The 20,915-nt window shown below is 33.7% G+C and overlaps 1 protein-coding gene across 1 annotated transcript in view; it reads right to left on the reverse strand.

Moving 5' to 3' along the window:
- Positions 1–11,603: 11,603 nt before the first annotated feature.
- Positions 11,604–20,915, reverse strand: part of LOC123249161 (solute carrier organic anion transporter family member 1B3-like) — a 96,541-nt gene continuing 87,229 nt past the window's right edge. Inside the window, exons 13-14 of the mRNA XM_044678149.1 lie at positions 16,080–16,197; positions 11,604–12,154 (exon numbers count right to left, since the gene is read on the reverse strand). Coding sequence (XP_044534084.1) covers positions 11,944–12,154; positions 16,080–16,197 — 329 coding nt within the window. The 3' untranslated portion in view covers positions 11,604–11,943. The remainder of the gene's footprint in view (positions 12,155–16,079; positions 16,198–20,915) is intronic.

The following is a 20,915-nucleotide window of genomic DNA, read 5'->3' on the forward strand; positions in this document are numbered from 1 at the left end:
TTTTTCCAGAAGTTTCTGTAAAATAGTGAGTTCTTATTCCAAAAGCTGGGATCTTTGGATTTACCAAAGACTAGATTGCTAACAGCATTTACCCCTAATCTATTCCGTTGGTCACCCATCTATTTCTTAGTCAGGACCATTGATGATTATTACTTTATATTACAGTTTGATATCTGCTACGGCTAGGCCACCATGCATCACAATTTTTTGTTTATTGGTTCCATTTATATTTTTGATCTTTTATCCTCTCAGATGAATTTTGTAATTATTTTTTCTAGTTCTATGAAATAATTGTTTGGTAGTTTGATTGCTATGGTACTGAATAAGTAAATTGACTTACATAGGATTGTCACTTTTATTGTATTAGCTTAGCATACTCATGAGCAATTAATATTTTTCCAGTTGTTTAGACCTAACTTTATTTGTTTGAAAAATATTTTGTAATTGTGTTCATAGAATCCCTGTATTTGTCTTGGCAAGTAGATTTCTAAATATTTTATATTGTCTAGAGTGATTTTACATGGAATTTCTCTTTCTATCTCTTGCTGCTAGAATTTCATATATTTGTGATATTAATGTTAGATACTCACTTTAACTACCTCCAGCCCCACCCCCTCAGGAAACACTTCAAAATGCTGTTTTGAAACAGTTTCTGATGTGCTGTTGTAGAGGGATTTTCCTCCCTGTGTTCCATAAACCAATGAAATCTCAGGTCTGCATAAAAAAAAGAGAAGCCTAAAGTACAGGAGAAAAATATTTCTATAACTGAAGAGAGATTTGTGGATGGAGTTCTAAGAGAACTCAAAGAAAGGAGAGGTTATTTGTGAATGGAGGCATCATGGAATTTTGTTGTTCAGTCGTTTAAAGTTGCATCTGACTCTTTGTGACTCCATTTGAGGTTTCTTTGACAAAGATATTAGAATTTTCCATTTTCTTCTCCAGCTCATTTTGCAGATGAAGCCAACAGGGTTAAGTGGCTTGCCCAGGATCACACAGACAGTGTTTGAGGCCAGATTTAAATTCAGGAAGATGAGACTTCCTAATTCCAGGCCTAGCATTCTATCCATTATACTACCTAACTAACTCAAGTGTATTCTAGTATATTGGAAAGATCATTAGATGTAGAACCAAATGACTTACTTGGGTAAGAATCCTCACTCTATCTGGCAGAAATTAGGAATAAACCATTTATTGCATACTGCATACCAATATAAGGACAAAATATCAAGAGCAAATTAGATGAGAATGGAAATATTTACCTGTCCAATCTGAGAATAAGGGAAAAGTTTATGGGCAAATAAGGGATATAGAGTACTATGAGACCAAAATGGATAATTTTGATTAAATTAATTTCAAAGTTTTGCACAAACCAAACAAATGAAGCTACAATTAGAAGGAAAACAGGAAATTGAGGGGAAAATTTAAAACATGTTTCTCTGATAAAGGTCTCATTTCTCAAATATGTAGGGAACTCAGTGAAATCTACAAGGTTAAGAGACATTCTTCAGCCAATAAATGATCAAAAGATATTAACAGGTGGTTTTTAGAAGAAAAAATCAATGCTATTTCTAGTCATGAATAAATCTCTAAATCACTAATAATTCAATAAATGCAAATTAAGACAACTCTGAGCTGCCACCTCACATGTATCAGATTGGTTAATTTAAAGAAAAGGAAAATTACAAATGTTGGATTGTTCATTGAAAAAATAGGGATATAATGTACTGCAGGTGGAGTTTTGAAATGGTTTATCAATTCTAGAGAACAAATTGGATCTATGCTAAAGGGCTATGAAATGTGTATGCCCTTTAACCCAAAAATAGCACTACTAGATCTGTATCCCAAAGAGACTCAAAGAAAAATATTTGTATGTGCAAAAATATTTTTGACAACTTTTTTCTGAGGTACCAAAAAATTCGAAATTGAGGGATGCCTGTTAGTTTGGGAATAGGTGAAAAAGTTGTGGTATATAATTTTGGTGGAATCCTTCGTGCAGTATGAAATGATGAGGGGGATAGTTTCAGACAAAAAATAGGAAACCTTACATGAATTGATACAAAGGAAAGCAAGCAGAATGAGAGCATTATAAACAGTAAAAACAATGGAACAATATTCAGCTATGAAAGATTTACTCTAATTAATACAAGCATCCAAGACAATTTTATTGGACTCCTGATGAAAATGCTATTTACCAAGAGAGAAAGAGAACTAATAACTGAAACGTTTTCACTTTAATTTTCTCGATGTTTTTTGAAGCATGGCTAACAGAAATGTTTTGCATAACTTCACATTTATAATGGATATTATATTGTTTGCCTTCTCAAAGAGATGGAGAAGGGATTGAAGGAAGGTAGTGAATTTGGAATTCAAAATAAAAAATGAATGCTTAAAAATTTTTTAAATTAAGTTAATAAAAACAAAGAAAAAATAATTACCACTTTGCTATTTATTTTATTATGAGATGCGAGTAGCTTAGCCTCTTTGTGCCTTGGTTTACATATATCTAAAATGAAATGACTAGAAACATGTGTGGTTCCCATCCTGTCTACGTCCTATCCTAACCTATGTTTAGACAGCATTTCTGTGATGTCTTCATACATAAGTAGGTTTTTAAAAAGCAGAGGTATCAATTCTGTTCTACTTATGTATGTAAAGCACAAACATTGGAGTTAGGAATAGCTGAGTTTGAATCTTGCCCCCAACATATACTGGCTCTGTGACAAAACGTCACTTAACTTCTTACTGACCCAGGAAATTTTCTAAAGTTGTAAGTTACAAAGAAAGCGATTCTCTCTCTCTCTCTCTCTCTCTCTCTCTCTCTCTCTCTCTCTCTCTCTCTCTCTCTCTCTCTCTCAAGAGAAACCAAAGCACAGCTTCCCAGATTAATAACAACTATAATAACTAGCCTAGTAGTAACAATAAAGATACCTTCTTCTTTATTTTATAACACCATATAAAATGAATAGCTGTTATTATCTTAATTTACCTTACATTAACCTTATTTAACTTAGTAATTTATTTTATTGCTCTACTTACTTCATTCCTAACACTTAATTACTCATCAATAACCAAAGTAAACTCCTTAGCAAACATATGAAATAAGTCTGGTCCATAACAATGTTTATTTTACTAACCCTATTATCCCTAGAAGGACTACCACCATTCACAGGCTTTATGCCAAAATGACTAATTCTACAAGAACTTATTGTTTACAATAACGCTTTTTACAGCAACAATCCTAGCCTTATCTGCCCTACTAAATCTATTCTTCTACTTACAGATTATTTACTCATCAATCCTAACTATATTCCCTTCAATCAAAAATTTAAAATTACACTGTTTTCTTTTCAATAAAAATATCACCTATCCCAAAACAAACCATTATTTCATCCCTCCTCCTACCACTAACACCCATTCATTATCCTATCCTAAGAATTACAAGCCTCTATATAGCATCATTCCAAAGCAAATTGAATACTTTAATTAAGCTAAGTTCTTAAAATATTTTAAGACCTTGGTAGTACTATTTAAACCACTTCTTTGAATTTGCAATTCAATGTATAATTTTACTTAAAAGTCAACCCAAAGGTTTAGGATTGAAACAGACCAAAGGCCTTGAAACACTTAAGCAGGTAAACCACCTAGGCTTTGCCAAAACTCATAAGTCTCTACCACTTTTTTAGAGAAAAAGAAAGGCAGGAGAGCCCTAGGGCTTCCATATTTTATTCTCAAATACTAAATTGGCCTGTATTTATCCCATTACAACTTAATTAACAGCTAAGCTCTTAATCATTTGGCTCCAATTTATTTGGTAAAAGAAGATTGCTATTCTCTGTCTTTGAATTTGCAGTGTAATGCTTACCTCAGCCATTTTACCTATGTTCATTAACCGTTGACTATTTTCAACTAATCACAAAGATATTGGTGTATTATATCTTTTTTTTGGCACTTGAGCAGGCATAGTGGGGACTACCCTAAGCCTGCTTATTTGAGCTAAACTCAGCCAACCTTGCACTCTAATTGGTGATGATCAAATTTACAATGTAATCATTACAGCTCATGCATTCATATTAATTTTCTTTATAGTCATACCTATTATAATTGGAGGCTTTGGAAACTGACTTATACCTCTAATCAATGGAGCCCCAGATATAGCATTCCTATGAATAAATAATATAAGTTTCTGACTTCCACCTTCATTTCTTCTCCTAGCATCTTCCACAGTTGAAGCAGGGACTGGAATAGGTTGAACAGTATATCCACCATTAGCAGGAAACCTTGTCCATGCTGGTGCCTCAGTTGATTTAGCAATTTTTTCACTTCACTTTCAGGGCTATTAACTTAATTAAAACAATTATTAATATACAACTATCAGCAATCTCAAACCCCTATATTCATTTGGTCAGTAATAATAATAGCAGTTTTCCTATTGCTATCTTTACCAGTTTTAGACATGGGAATTATTATACTCCTTACAGACCATAATTTAAATACTACTTTCTTTGATCCAATTGGAAGAGGAAATCCAACTTCACTTCAACACCTATTATGATTCTTTGGCCTTCCAGAAATATATATTCTGATTCTTCAAGGATTCTGAATTATTTCACATATTGTTACATATTATTCAGGTAAAAAAAGAACCCTTTGGTTACATGGAAATAGTCTGAGCTATGATATCAATTGGATTCTTAGGTTTTATCATGCATGCTTGCTTTACTTCAGTAAATGTAATTATTGTTATTCCTCTAAGAGTTAAAGTATTAAGTTGATTGACTACACTACATGGAAGTAATATTAAATGATCCCCTGCAGTTTTATGGGTCCTGGGCTTCATTTTCCTCTTTTTACAATTGGAGGTTTAATAGGCATTGTTCTAGCTAATTCATAACTATTTATTGTCTTTCATGATATATACTATGTAGTAACCCATTTCCATTATGTTTTATCTATAGGAGCTATATTTATAATTACAGGAGGATTTGTACACTGGTTTCCCCTACTCATAGGTTATATACTTAATGATATATGAGCAAAAATCCACTTTTTATTATATTTGTAAGAGTTAACCTAACATTTTCCCCACAACACTTCCTTGGCTTGGGATCAATCAATCCAATAGGGTCAAGTCAACAGAACTAAATTGTAGAATTTGCAGATTTCAGTGATCAAAGTTTTCCCTGGAACACATTGTTCAAAGATTTGTTTTGCTCATCCTCAGTATGAATTGTGAAAGTAGAAGAAAGGTAAAAGAAGACTCTAGAAGGTCAGACATTCTCCCATAAGTTTGTGGAGCCCAGCCCTAGCATAAAGTCCAAAAATCAAGAAGTAAACAGGAACAATGAACAAAAAAGGGAGGAAAGAATGTAACATTTATTAAAACTCCAATAGGTGTCAGATGCTATAAGAAGGTTCATAAAGAGCTATTATGGATAAAGGGAAGCTCAAGACAAAAATTCAGAAGAAAAGATAACTCAAAAACACATACAAGCAAAGCCATAAAAAATACAGCTTGACAATTCCAGAATTCTTAAAAGAGATAAAGACCAGAATATAGAAGGAAAAATGGGAAGAGAATTGAGAGCTGTGAAATAGATATGAAGAAAGAAATAACAGGTTTGGAAAAAAAGCCTTTCCCAAGAAAATAACATTGTGAAAATTATTATTGATCAAATAAAAGTTAGTGGTTCTAAGAGACATCAAGTAATATTAAAATAAAATTGAAGAAATGAAAAATAGAAAAAAATCTAAGATGAAATTTAGAAAACAATTGACTTTAAAAATAGGATAAGACTAAAAAAAATGAAGAATCATCAAGTTTCCTGAATGTATTGACCAAAAGCCCTGACACCAAACTCCAATAAATCACCAAAGAAAATTGCTGTGGGGATTGTGGGAAGATGGTGGAATAAGGGACGAAATTACCTTGTCCTCCAGTTCCCCAGTTCCCTCCACAAACAATAAAAATTAGCAACTCAGAGTATACTCTAAAGTAGCAGAAATATATAAGAGAAAGGAGTCAAGAAGACCAGCCAATGACAATTCAGGAAGAAGGTCTTTGACATCCTCAGCCATAGTCTCACTTGATCCAAGCACATATACCCCTGAGAAAATCTCTTGAAGTAAAAAAACAATGAACCCTGGGAGCATCTGTGTTGGAGACAGCCTCAGCTCTAGGGATTCCCACACACCCACCACCCTAGATTAGGCAGCTGACCAGGGGAAGACTTTGCGGGGTCCAGGCATGCTGACTGAAAACTACTCTCAGGCACAACTTCAGGAATAGAGTGAGGAGATAATGGACCCTGGTGCTCAGGTTGCTGAGAGGCAAAGTTTCTTGCTGGCTGTACTCACCCCCAAGGCAATGGAAACCCCTGTGCTTCCAGGGTAGGGAGCTAAACTGGTGTTTTCAGACACCTGGGGCCCACAGGAAGTAAAACTGTCTACTTGCTGGGACAGAACTATTGGGGCCCTAACTGCAGCCATCTAAGATATATTGCAAACTGGGGTGTGAAACAAGGTGGGGGAAAAGGACCACACTTGTCTCTGGATTATGGAAATGGGAAGAACTAATTAAGGTTCATAAAATAACAGAAGAAAATCCTGAAACCTGAAATATCATCACCTATGCCCTGGGCCTATTGGCTCCTATTTTTTAAGTGAGTAAGCAAAAGAGAAAGAACCCAATCATAAATATTACTATTGTTATTTATGGGAAATATATTGACCCAGATATTGATAACTATTGGTATTGACCAACAGTTGATGGAGGTTGTGATAAACTCCTAAGTGGAGGTGGCTAAGTCCAAGCAGAAGAAAGAATCCTGCTCACTCTAACTATATGTAAAACTGTTGTTTGTAATATAAAGAACCTTTCAAAAAAGGGAGAGTAAAAGGAAAAAATCAGGTAGGAAAGTGCCTTAATCTAATAAACTTTATACCAACCCCTAAATTTTCTGGCTCATAAAAGCTTGCTTCCCCCTTGACCAAGATAAGGCTGACCTCTCTTCCTCTATCTATGCCCCCAAATTCTATCTTTCTAAACTATATTACTACTACACTATGGAGACAGAGAAAACCAGTGTTTAAGTTCAGAGGACAGTAAAGTCAAAATGTCTATTTCTAAAATGTCAAAGCAAAAGATCAAATTCTTATAAATCCCCAAATAGTTTTTGGAAGAGCTTTAAAAGACCTTAAAAACCAAATAGGATAGGTAGAGGAAAATAAGGGGAAAAATAAAAGTAATGCAAGGAAATTCTGAGTAGTCAACCACTTGAAAAAAGGAGATGCAAACATTCTCTGAAGAAAATAACTCATTAAAAATTGGCATTGATTTGATCTAGTCATACCACTACTGGGTTTGTACCCCAAAGAGATAATAATGAAAAAGACTTGTACCAAAATATTTATAAGTGCACTCTTTATGGTGGCAAAAAATTGGAAAATGGGGTGTCTATTGATTGGGAAATGACTGAACAAATTGTGGTATCTGATGGTGAGATGGTGATGGAATACTATTGTGCTGAAAGGAATAATGAACTGGAGGAATTCCATGTGAACTAGAAAGACCTCCAGGAATTGATGCAGAGCAAAAAGAGCAGAACCAGGGGAATGTTGTACACAGAGACTGATACACTGTGGCATAATTGAACATAATGGACTTCTCTACTAGCAATAATGCACTGATCCAGGATAATTCTGAGGGTCTTATGAGAAAGAATGCTATCCACATCCAGAGAAAGAACTGTGGGAGTAGAAACACAGCAGAAAAACATATGATTGATCACATCATTTGATTGGATATGATTGGGGATGTTGACTTTAAATGATCATTCTATTGCAAATAGTAATACTATGGAAATAGGTTTTGAACAATGATACATGTAAAATCCAGTGGAATTGCTCAATGGCTCCAGAAGGAGGGGGGAGATGGGAGGGAAAGAACATGAATCATATAACTATAGAAAAGTATTCTAAATTAAATAAACAAACAAATAAATAAATAAAATAAGGAATTTAACAAGGCATCAATGAATTCCCTATGGGTAAAAACTTTAGAAATAGATTTCACAAGTGAATTCTACCAAATATTTAAAGAAAAATTAATTCCAATGCTATGCAAACTATTTGGAAAAATAACCAAAGAAAGAATTCCACTAAATTCCTTTGATGTCATGACTATGATGCCAATAACTAAATGAGGTAGAGAAAATAATAGAGGAAGAAAACTATAGACCAATATCTTTGATGAATATTGATTCAAATATTTTAAATAATTAACCAACAAGATTATAGGAGTATATGACAGGTATTATATAATAGAGAAGTGGGTTTTATACCAGGAATGTATTAGGAAACCTATCAGCATAATTGACCATATCAATAACAAAGTCAAAAGAAACCATATGATTATCTCAACAGATGCAGAAAAAATCCCTTTTTTACAAACCCTAACCTTCCATCTTAGAATCAACACTGTGTATTTATTCTAAGGCAGAAGAGTGGTAAGGACTAGGCAATGTGGGTTAAGTGACTTGCCCAGGATCACACAGCTAGGAAATGTCTGAGGCCAGATTTGAACCTAGGACCTCCCATCTCTCAATCCACTGAGCCAGCTGTCCCTCCCCAAAAAAACTTTTGACAAAATACAAAACCCATTTCCATTTAAAACACTAGAGAACATATGAATAAATGAAACATTCCTTAAAATGATAATTAGCATTTATCTAAAACCATGAGCAAGCATTATTTGTAATGAGGATGAGCTAGAAACATCCCAAGGAGATCAGTATTATAGAAAGAATGCCAATTATCACCCCTACAATTCAATATTGTACAAAATAGGCTAGTTATACTAATAAGAGTAAAAGAAGAAATTAAGATAAATTCTAGCTTTTGTTACAAAGAAGTTCCTAGTTTAGGGTTCTAACTGTTTTACAGAATTCTAAGATTTTCTCCAGTTTAGCAGGAAATGAATTTGAGATAGCATAAATTAGGGTAAAGAAAGGTAAGTTGCTCATCACATGCCTAGTCTTGTCTTTATTATTTATTTCCTGGGAATTTGGGTACCTTGTTTTGCTTCAAGTGTATATTTCACAGTTTCATTTGTATAGAGGATGTTGGTGGAGTAGCAGATAGAATGCTGGGCCTGGAATTAAGAAGATCCAAGGCCAAATTTGGACTCAGAAACTTGCCAGTTCTGTGGCCCTCAGTGAGTCACTTACCTTTAATTGTTCTTTAGCTCAGTTCCTCATCTGTAAGCTGAAGATAAAATAGTACCTACCTCTCACAGAGTTTTGAAGATCAATGCAATACTTGTAAAGTGCTTGGCTTAGTACTTGGCACATAATAGATGCTACATAAAAATGCTTTCTACCTACCTTCTCCTTTATACTTACAGATGTCCCCTTCTCTCCTCACATAGAACCTCTAGCTTAGATCAAGTTCTCATTGCCTTTCAGTTGAACGATTACCATAGACTTCTGACTAATGTCCTTGACACAATCTCTAATCTAATCCAAAATGCATTCAAACTACCAATGTAATTTTTCTAAAATATAAGTCTCATTCTGTCATTTACCTGGGTCACCGGTTCAATACTACTTCCAAGATCAGATATAAACTCCTTTGTTATTTAAAGCTATTTGTAACCCTGTCCTTTCCTTCTTTCCCAAGCTTTTTACACTTCACTTCCCTCTCTGTGGTTTCACTCCTTTGATTGAAGGCATGGAGAGGGAAGCAATATAGTTCTCTGAAGAGTTAAATTCTTTATTTCCCATTAGTTTCTTTGCTTGGTTTCAACTCCACGAATATAATGTCTCCATAGCAGCTAACTACTGGCTACCACTACATTTTTTTGTGTATTATCTTCCCTCATTCATTGTAAACTACTTGAAGGCAGGGACTATTTTTCCTTTCTTATTTGTATCCCCAAAGCTTCAGTCAGTTCTAGCACATAGTAGGCATTTAATAATATTGACTATATGTTTTTGTACATAGGCACTTAATAAATCCTTGCTGATGGGGCTAAACTCAATTTTCATATTATTTTCAGTTGAAATGATATCTAACAATCCATTTCCTATCTTATATCTGTGAAATTTATTTCTCAATCCCAAATTCTGCACCTGAAATCAGGTCAATCTAGGTTTGAATTACCTCCTAGATTTGTGATCATGAGTTTCACTTTGACTGCTCTGAACCTAAATTTTCACATCTGCAAAAAGGAAATGATTATAACACTAGGAGCATGTACCTTCTGGGAATTTCTATGAACCTCAAATAAGAAAATGTTGATAACTTATTTTTTAACTTTAAGGAGCTCTCTAAACATCAATCTTTACTAGAACAATAGATTTAGGTCTGTAATTTGCCTTAAAGGTCAAATCACTTCTTTTTTACAGATGCGAGAATTGAAGCTTTGGAAAATTAAGGGACTTATCAATGACTGTATAGATGATAAATTTATGTGATGATAAATCAGTAAATTAACTGAGGAAGAAATCAAACCCAAGTCTTCCTGACTTTGGGTCATCAAACTACTACATCCACAACGCCTCTCAAACAATTTTAGCTACAATATAAAATAGTTGAAGGTTAATATAACATTCTCATTTTTTATTATCCATCATACTTTTGCTATTACATTTTGTCTCAACTTTGACTTTCCTCAAGTGTCAAATCTTCTCATGCTCTTTGACCATTCACATCAAAACCTGATTATAAGAAGTGCCAATAATTAATTAATAAGCATTTATTAAGTGCCTTTGATGTTTCAGACATAGTTTGTGGTGCTATATAGGCAAAAAATTAAATAATACTTGTCGTCAGGAAGCTTACATCCATTTTGAAAAATGCTTTCCTTATATCTTAGAGTCAATACTGTGTATTAGTTCCAAGCAGAAGAGGATTATGGGCTAGGCAATAGGGGTTTAGTGACTTCTCCAGTGTCAAAAGCTAGGACGTGTCTGCAATAATATTTGAATCCAAGATCTCCTCTCATCTCTGGTATGCCTCTCAATCCAAGGAACCACCTAGTTGCCTCCAGGAAACTTACAATGAGTCAGTGTCTCATTCACACTTATCTTTAAATGAATGAAAAAAGATCCTTTATATTATACTATTATACTCTCTATATAAGAGAGTTAGGCATTTAGAGTTTGGATTTCAGATGGAAACAAGTAAACTATTGGTGTAGAATGCACAAATTAAGTGAGTATCTTCTGATAAGAATATCTGATTTCAGAGAACAGGAAATTCATTGATAAGTTTTGAAAAACACTTCTTCCCTTCTTTGTATAATAAAAGGAAATTCCTTCCCCACCCAGAAAATATTTATTCTCATTATCACATCTCTTTCAGTGCCTAGCCACCTTTTTCTGAATGGTTTAACTCACATTGGCTGATGGGTAGTTGTTTATCACAAGAAAGAACAGAAGCATTTTCTTTTTATTCAGGGAAATCAACTACTACCAATATATAATACTGGTTATTCCTGTCACAATATATAATATTGGTTTTTCCTCTCACTTGAACTATGCCCAGAATTTTTATCTATTTGATTAATTAAATGAAATAATAAACAGAGCAGATCCTTAGCCTCCAGTTATTTATTAATCTCATAAATTACCTTTATTGATAGATGGAAGATGCACTATATATCTTCATTACAATCAAAGGGCTATACTGAAAACAAGATATGTTTCATCATCTTTTCATTTAGGTTTTTGTCACTGTCAGCTTGACATTTTTAATTAATACTCTATGAAGTAAACACGTCAGAAATCTCAGGAAAAAGGAACAACATTACTCCTGAACTTCTGTTCAAAAGGAGGAGGTTAACTGAGTCAAAGATCTGATCATAACTTCTATTGTGGATTCTGATTCTTCTGGATCTCAAGAAGGATACAAAAGACTTGGTTGTGAACAAGTAACGTACGTTTTTTACAAATATGTTTCATTGTCTGAAATAGCAAAAGGTCCCAACTGTTCATTGTTTAAAGATTCTTTAATGTTTAAGTCATCCATATTTCTTCTTCCGTTTTTAGAAATTCCAGTGTTTTCTTCATATTTTTTCTTCATATTAATGAATAAAAAGATAAATAAGATGAATACTGGCACTTTAATTCCTAAAATGAAGCCAGTGAATTTGTTTCTGTAAAAAATACAAAAGTTGTAAACTTTGAATAATATGTTTCAATTTATATACTGCTTTGGGATTTACAATGAATTGTGAACTATAAAAATAATGCAAGTATACATATGATATAAACAATTAGAAACACATTCTTTCCCCTTAGAATATAAATACCACATACTCTAGTAAACATATCATGAAAAGTATTTTAAAATAAATTTATGGATTTCTGATCTTAGTTAGAATATATATTTTTCTATGAATATAACATGCATAATACAAATATGTATTTTCTGAACAAATATATTATTTCCATAAACTGATATGCTGTCAGAAGAAATAGCTCCTAGAAGAATTTAGTTATTTCATTTAGTCTAGAAAAAGTCTCAAAGGAATGTATAATAAATATGGTAAAATAGTTTTCTTAATCAAGAAAGTATTTTTGTTCATGAAATTTTTTCTCCCTTTCATGTCTTACTGTCATATGAGTGACTAAAAAGAATAAATGGCTGTTCCTTAGACACAATGAATTGAGGAGAATGGGGGTAGTTATTGGTAGAAATTGGAGAGGGTTTCACCCCTCCCCCCAAAAAAGAAAGAAAAAGAACCAAAAATAAAGAATTTGTGTTAGAAATAGAGAGGGAAAGATCACTTGGGGGTTTGTCTTTATGTTTCACAGAAGAAATGAGACCAGAAAATTGAAAGAAATTTAAGATTTGTTCTCAAATTACTTGACATCCTTTTTTTCCCCAAAGAGAATGAAAAACAATGAAGAAAGGGTAGAAAATTAAAATTAAAAATCCACAATATACTTCTTCCTTTTTATTTTCTTTGGCTAATAGTGATGGGAAATATAGGGAAGTTTTGTTATGAGACTCCTCATAGTGAGGACTGTGAATCTGGAAATACATGTGACAATATTTGCTAACATTTATATAGGGTATGACCAAAATCTTATTGCACTTTCCATTTCTAATAAACTCTTACAGTGTCCCATAGTTATTAAGTGACTGAAGTTGGTTTTAGATCCATCTTTCTAATTCTATAACCACGTTCCATCTCTGCCATACTGGCTACACATACATCTTAATACTAATTGTTGTTCATTCAAGTAGTTCCATTTTGTTTTAACCTTTTTAATATTAATCCCTCTTCTGGAATATTGCAAAGAGTGTGCTTGGAAGAGAATCAGTTCCAGTATGTTTTATAGCTTAATAAATACATTTTGTCAATTCTTCTATTTGGATGTATTAGCCAAAACAAACAAAAGAGTCTCCCAAATTGGTTTTCGGACTTTTTTTTGTCATGTACAAGAGTAACATTAATATCATCGAGATGTTCAAGGTTAAAGTTCATGGGTAATTTATACATGAAGGTACAACTGATTCAGAAGCAACACATCAGATCTGTAACACAGTAGAGAATCACCATTTATTAAAAAGATATCCTTATGGATTAAAAAGTATAAACTATGGGTATGAAATCTTGTGTAAAGGTTATTTGAGGGAGAAATAAAAACAATATCCTGTTGTAAATATGCTACAAACCACTATGGAAAAAAGAAAAATGTAAAAAATAAGCATGTGGTGATAAAGGCAAGAATTAGTAAATGGGCAGAGGATTTCATATTTCCAAGCTTTGGTGGAGGAAAAAGAGTCAAAGATTTAAAGTCACAGAACTTGGTTTCAGATCTGGACTCTGCTACCTATGATCTATGTTACTGTACATTTCATATCTCTTGATTTCATTTTCTTTTCCTTTGAAATAGAATTACACTAGGTGATCTTCAAGGTCAAGCTTTAAATATCTCATCCTGTAGTCTGTCTAAAAGTCTACGGGGGGGGAATTTTTTTTTAAATTTACCTTAATAATGTTCAGAAAATCTTCAGAAGTCAGAAAACTGGAAGCAGGCAAGTAGCTAAGTGGATAGAGAGCCAGACCTGGAGGTGGGAGGACTTGGATTCAAGTCTGGCCTCAGACACTCTGGGCATGTCACTTAACAGTTGTCTATACCTAACTACATTTCTGCCTCAGAACCAATATTTAATATCACTTTTAAGGTATAAAGTAAGGGCTTTTTTTAAAAATGTAATAAGAGGCTGGGCCTATTCTTTTGACCAAAAGGGAGAAAATGGTTGCCATCATGGAAATAAGTTAAATCTTTAAAGAAAACATTTCTTCTGAGACTTGTGATAAAGGTAAAATTGGATGTGGTATAACAATATGGCACACCCTTTAGGTTTATTGAATAGAATGAAAATATTTTAAGAAAACATAGCTAGATTCCCATGGCTAGCTGTGGTATTAAGTCAAATATAAATGAGATATTTTCAAAAATGAAATTCTGGTGAAGTCATCAACAAGTTTTTATTCAGTTTTTAATTATGCTAGGCATTTTGTTAAGTGCTAAGGATATGCTATAAAATACAGAAGGCCACAGTCTAAAGGGGAAGGGACCAGGCAAATAATTTCATGCAAAGATCTAAGTAGAATAAATTATAGGTAATTTTAGAGGAAAAGCAATAACATTAAGGTGTAGTCAAGGAATCCTTCTTCAAGGAGGTAGGAATTTAGTTGAAACTAAAGGATGCCAGACCCCTTGTGATTGCATTCAATATTACTCTTCAAATCCCCTCCTCCATTTTGATCCAGAATTGATACTATTCCTCAGGGTCCCTGATCCCTTGTGCTTAAAATTGATATTGCTCCTCAAAGGTCTCTGATCCTTCATAATGAAAAGATCTCTTTTCTGCCATTTCAACATGGTTATATATCTCTTGGGAGCTCCCCAAACTGCTGCTGTTTCTGTCAACTCTATCTAATCCCACCATTCATATTTCCTCCATGTGGCCTCTTGGCCAGCCTTCTCTCCCATGTCATAAATCTCTCTTTCTCATCTCCTAAAATGTCTTGAGCTTGAGGAATGTTTTACCTTGATTTCTTGTTCCTATCTCTAAATAATTTAATTTGATGCATTATTTTGAAATTTGTTGGAAAGGAACATTTAGAGAACTTGGCTGAGTCCTTCTCTACACTACCATATTAACTCAATTCAAAGAAATCCACCTAATACATTCCTAATCCAGTTACCATCCCTAATGTCTGTGTCCCTGACCTCTACTCACTAAAATTCTTCAATTCTGCCAAGGCTTAAGTCCAGTTGTCTTTCTTTAATGATGCCGACTCATTCCCTGCAACTAAAATTGAACCATATATCCACATGACTATTTTACTTCCATGCACATTTTCATTTTCTTAATTTTATTATTAGTATTTCTGCATCAGTCTCACCCTCTACTCTTGGTCTATAAGTACTATAAATGAAAGATTGTTTTTCATTTTCCATTTCATTTTATCTCTATAACTTAGTACAGTGTATTGAGAATATTAGATAATTATGAAATGTTTGTTGGATTAAATTGAGTTGATTTACAGTCTCCTGAGGCATGTAGTAGAGATACTATATTTAATTTCACAGATGAGAAAACAGACTGGTGAGGTTAAGTACTTGTTCAAGTACCTTTTATTGATTATGACTGAAATTCATATTTTTGATTCCTAGTGATTTTTTTATGAGAGCGTGTATATAATAAGAAAGTACTTAATATATTATAAATGTAATTTATAGTTATTAGAACATGTTATTTCTTTGTAGGTTAGAAAAAGTAAAGATATTCACCTTTGTGTCTACCATGATAAAATAACTCTAAGAAATGAATGTGAGAATAGAGATCTCTATTGCCATCACCTTTATCCTTTTGTCCAGGATTCCTGGACATGAAGCAAGGTAAAATGAAATGTGTAATGATCAATTCTTCAAAATAAAAGAAAATCAACGAGTATTGATGTTCAGTATTACAAGATTATGCTATTACATTTTTTTTGGAATGTCTGTATTTTATGGGAGAAAATCAATTTGGGAAATCATTTTATATCAGCTTACCTAAGTGATACAGAGTGATATACTCTACAAGCTCCTTGATCTCCACAAGTATTAGTGGCCCATTTCAGACATGCTGAATCTATTATTGCTCCAAAATAAATAGGGGTCAGCATTCCACCTGCAACATCAAATGACCAGATGTTAAACAAAAGCAGAGATTCTTAGCCCTTTCTTCAGTCACAAATCCCTTAGCAGCCTAGTGAAGCTTATAGATAGCTTCAAAAATATTTTTTTAAAGAATAAAATAAAATGCATAAGATTGCAAAGGAAAATATTTACTTGAAATAATAATGATAAAAACATTGAAAACTTTCATGGATCCCAGGGTCATAATTTAAATTGAAACTGGAGGCAGAGTCAAGATTGCAGAGTAAAGGCATGGAAGCCTAAATTTCTCTGAAAATCCCCTCTCACACACCTTAAAACAATGCTTCAAAATAAATGATTTGAAATATAGATATTTATTAGTGAATCTTATTTTTAGAGAGTTCATTTGTGGCTTGTTCAATTTCATTTTCTGAAATATGGTTATTTAAGCATTCTTTTTTTTAAATCCTTACCTTTCGTCTTGGAGTCAATACTGTATATTGGCTCCTAGGCAGAAGAGTGGCAAGGGCTAGGCAATGGGGGTTAAGTGACTTACCCAGGGTCAAACAGGTAGGAAGGGTCTGAGGCCAAATTTGAACCCAGGACCTCCCTTCTCTAGGCCTGGCTCTCAAACCACTGAGCCACCCAGCTGCCTCCTATTTAAGCATTCTAATTCCTCTTCTATTAATCTGGATGCTATATATTTTTAAATATTCATGCATTTCATTTAGATTGTCAGATCTATTGACATACAATTGGGTAAACTAGTAATTTAGTCTTCCTCTTTATTTTTTCTACGAATTTTCATTTGAGTATCAACAATGAAAAGTGTAAATTCATCACCAATGAAAAAGAAATCTGGCAATCTAATTTATAGAGCTAGATGGGTTCAAAAATGAATTTAACCAAATATTATAAGAACAATTAATTCTCTCTATATATGTTATTTGGAAGAAAAGGCAAAGAGGGAATCCTATAAAATTTCTTTTATGACATAAATATGATGTTAATATCTAAATTAGAAAGAACAGAAGCAGAGAAAGAAAATTCTATTCCCTTTGTGAACATAGATACAAACTTACAATATTACATCCCAAGGATAATTCTCTCTGATATGGTGAGATTTATGTCAGGAATGGAGGACTATTTCAATATTAGGAAAACTATTGACCATAACAAAAACAAATCCAAGATAAATCTCAGGATTTTATCAATAGATACAGAATATTTTTCCTCAAAATACAACACCCATTCACACAATAGAAAGCATCGGAATAAATGGAGCTTGCCTTATAATGATATCTATCTAAAACCATCAGTATCATCTTTAAAAAAGGATAAACTAGAAACCTTTCCATTAAAAACAAAGAGAATCAAAGATGCTCATTATCACAACTATTATTGAACATCATATTAGAAATGCTAATTATAGCAATAAGAAGTAATTAAAGGAATTACATAGGCACAAAGAATCTAAATAATCACTTTTCCTCCCTAAAACCCTTAATTTCTATCTTAGAATCAATACTTAATATTGGTCCCAAAACAGAAGAGTAATAAGGGACAGGCAACTGGAGCTAAGTGACTTAAAATTTGTTTTTACATGCAATTGGGAATATAAAATATATAATTAAAAAAGAATAATAGAGGCTCATAACTTTTTCATACTCTCTCTTAGTAAGGCCATATCTTTATTATCATGTTCAATTCTCATTGTTTCTGCATAGATTCATTATATTTCATCTATAATTTTCTTAAGTGGTTTTCCCCAAATATAGCACAATAGCTGTAGTCTTACTAAGAAAAAAACAAGAGAGATTATTTGTCCTAACCACTGCTATGGTTAAATTGGATCTTGAATTGATTAGGGCCAGTTGATTGTCAGTTGATATCAATTATAGATTCCACTAAAGCTATTATGGCCTAGCTGGTTCTAGAGGTAGATGAAACTGGTTAGAGACAAATTACTACAAAACCTATTTATTAATAACTATAAGAATATCAAGGAAAGAACACGGAAATAGAAATTGATAGGAGATATATTACCCTAAAACTAAGATTTCTAACTGAAACCCCCAAACCCCTCTGTCCCTCACAGGACTTTTTTTTGCTTGATGAAAATCAAGCCTAACTTGACTATACTAACTATCTAAAGATAATAATCTAATTTACTAAATCTATTCTAATTTATAAGCCTTTTTTATCGCCTTAAAATAAATACATAAACTTTATAGCTTATATGTATATGCATATATGTATATATACATTTTTTTATATATAAACATATAAACTCTCAAGTCAGAAATCCACCTGCCTATCAGTTTTCATAGATACTGCTCTCGGCCACCACCTGGAGCTCCTATAGAGAACAGCTCCAAGTACTCCCTAGTCTTCATCATATATATAGATGTTTTACAAAGATATCTATCACCTAATATTCAAAGTTTGAAAGAGGAAACTTCTGACCCACTTATTGCTGAGAGGAAATTCCCAAAAGTGAATCCACTATCCTCAACAGTCCTTTCCTAGGGGTTTCTGGGAATTCTTCTTAAGGAACCCCCTAGAAGATTCTTCTCTCTCTTAAGGTGAACCTTCAAAGCTCTTGCCCTAAACTGGAAATCCTTCTTCTAAGCAGCCCTGTTCTTTAATTAATCTAATTAACTAATTAATTCTTATGCTACTACAGCCCATACTCTGTACCTTAAACCTAAACTACAAATTCTTGTACAGGAAGTTGCAGATCATAGCTAGAAAGCTAATGGGGGCAATAAATAAGGGAATATAAAAGATTTCATCTCTTCTCCTTTATCACATGTGATAATTAGATTAAGTCTACACTGCCCATCTTTAGATTTAATCACCAAAGGTGAGAGCACCTCCAATTTTGGGAGGTCCATAATCCATGTGTGCTAGAGTGGGTGACGGATCAGAATCAACTTACTGCCCCCTAGCCAGTCCTATGAGAAGCTTCTATTGTGATTGGACACTCAAACTAGGAGGGAGGCACAGGAAGTGACGCATAAGTGACCCCTTTAAAAGGAGAGAGTTGAGTCAGTCTTCAAGGTTTCCTGGTTCGTGGAGGAGTGCTGGCTAGAACGCTGAGAACTTGGTGAGATTTCTTTCAATATCTTCTTTAGAAGTCCATGTGGTAAGTTTATAGACTGAATCTTTCTGAACTTCTCTTAAGGAACTTCCCTTTAATAGAGACTCTATGAATGAAGCTTTGCTTCATTCGCCTCTGTGCCTCTGGCCCTCTGACTCTCTGCTGAGGGTTAATTAGATCTACCTGGATTAATTAGAGGATCATAGTAATTTACCTACTGTGTTAGATTCTTATTTCCTTATTTCCTCTCTCTCTTCTCAATTGTAAATAAACTTCCATAAAAGTCAATTTCGACTTGAGATTATTCTTAATTGAGGATTGATAATTGTTCAATCCTCTGGCTACCACCTTTTAATATAGTCAACCAAAAAACTGGCGCATGAACAGGGACTTGAACCATGGACCCTCACTTAGTTAAATCAATCTTTCTAGCAATGTGGCATACCAGGAATTATTCAGGCAGGTATCCGAAGAGCCCACTCTTCGCTTGGGGGGGGGGGGGGGTCTCTGGAGGTGGGATGGCGTTGTGAAAATGAAATGAAAACGAGCCAGAATGCAAGTGGAATTGCAGAGGTTGTTCTCTCTTGCCATCTGCTGATTTTTATTTTTATACCCTTTTTTTTCTTTATGATCTCATACAGGTTTTGATTTTCCCTTACATTCAAAATCACATATTAACTTTTGAAATATCATATGCCTGGCATTTACCAATTATCCTATTGTGGTTAAACAAAGAAGCAAGTTTGTCAAGAATTATTCATTATGGAATGGCTTAGTTGGAACTTTATTATTTTCAGCCATCCGTAAGGTACAAGAACATCATTTCCTAGTTAAGCATAATAGTTGATTATATTTTAACTAATTAAATCATACATATTCTTACTTTATGTTATTCATACCTATCATTAATCAAGAAGATAGTTATGGTAGTTGTTTACATCAAATAAGATACGATAATATCAGTCTGGTCCAAATTTTGCTCCCATCATATTCTTTCATTTTTCACTATTTTTTAAAAGAAGTATGTTTGCTGTTCTTTCTGCTATAGGGTCAATAAGAATACAGTTCTGGAAGGGCGATTCTGTGCTAATTTGTCATTCCCCTGTTTTCCTTGTGTTTCACTGTTTCCTTTGTCTGTGGGAGTTTGGGAACAAACCCAGGCCAGGTACTTTCTTGCTGGGGAATTTAGAAACTTGCATTAACTCACTAACAGCTGGTTCTTTGCTGGGCTGATTCTAGGGGAAGTTTTCTGTACTATAGGGGTTTTTAGGGGTTTATTTTGGGATAGTGGATAGTCTGTGACTGTGGTTGTTTTTGCCATGAACCTGTACTGTTTTTCTGTGTCTCCGTGGGACTGAATAAGGATACTGATTGCAATAGTTTCAATGCAAGTGAATGTCACTTGTAAAAAGAGTCACATAGGGTAAACTGAGTATGGAATCTCCATCCTCCTGACAACCTGTTGTGTTGGATTGTCAGAGCTGGTAACGAGCTGTGCTAAATGTCATGGCTTTGATGGTTTCCTGCAGTCCACTTTATAAGTTGTAAAGAAGGGACTAAATTCAAGTGGCAGAGGAAATTTCTTTCTCTGGGAGATCTATATGTTTATAATAAATACATGTAATGGAAGATAACTGTGTTAAAAG

This window comes from Gracilinanus agilis, chromosome 5 (genome assembly GCF_016433145.1).
Source record: "Gracilinanus agilis isolate LMUSP501 chromosome 5, AgileGrace, whole genome shotgun sequence".
Taxonomy (NCBI): domain Eukaryota; kingdom Metazoa; phylum Chordata; class Mammalia; order Didelphimorphia; family Didelphidae; genus Gracilinanus; species Gracilinanus agilis.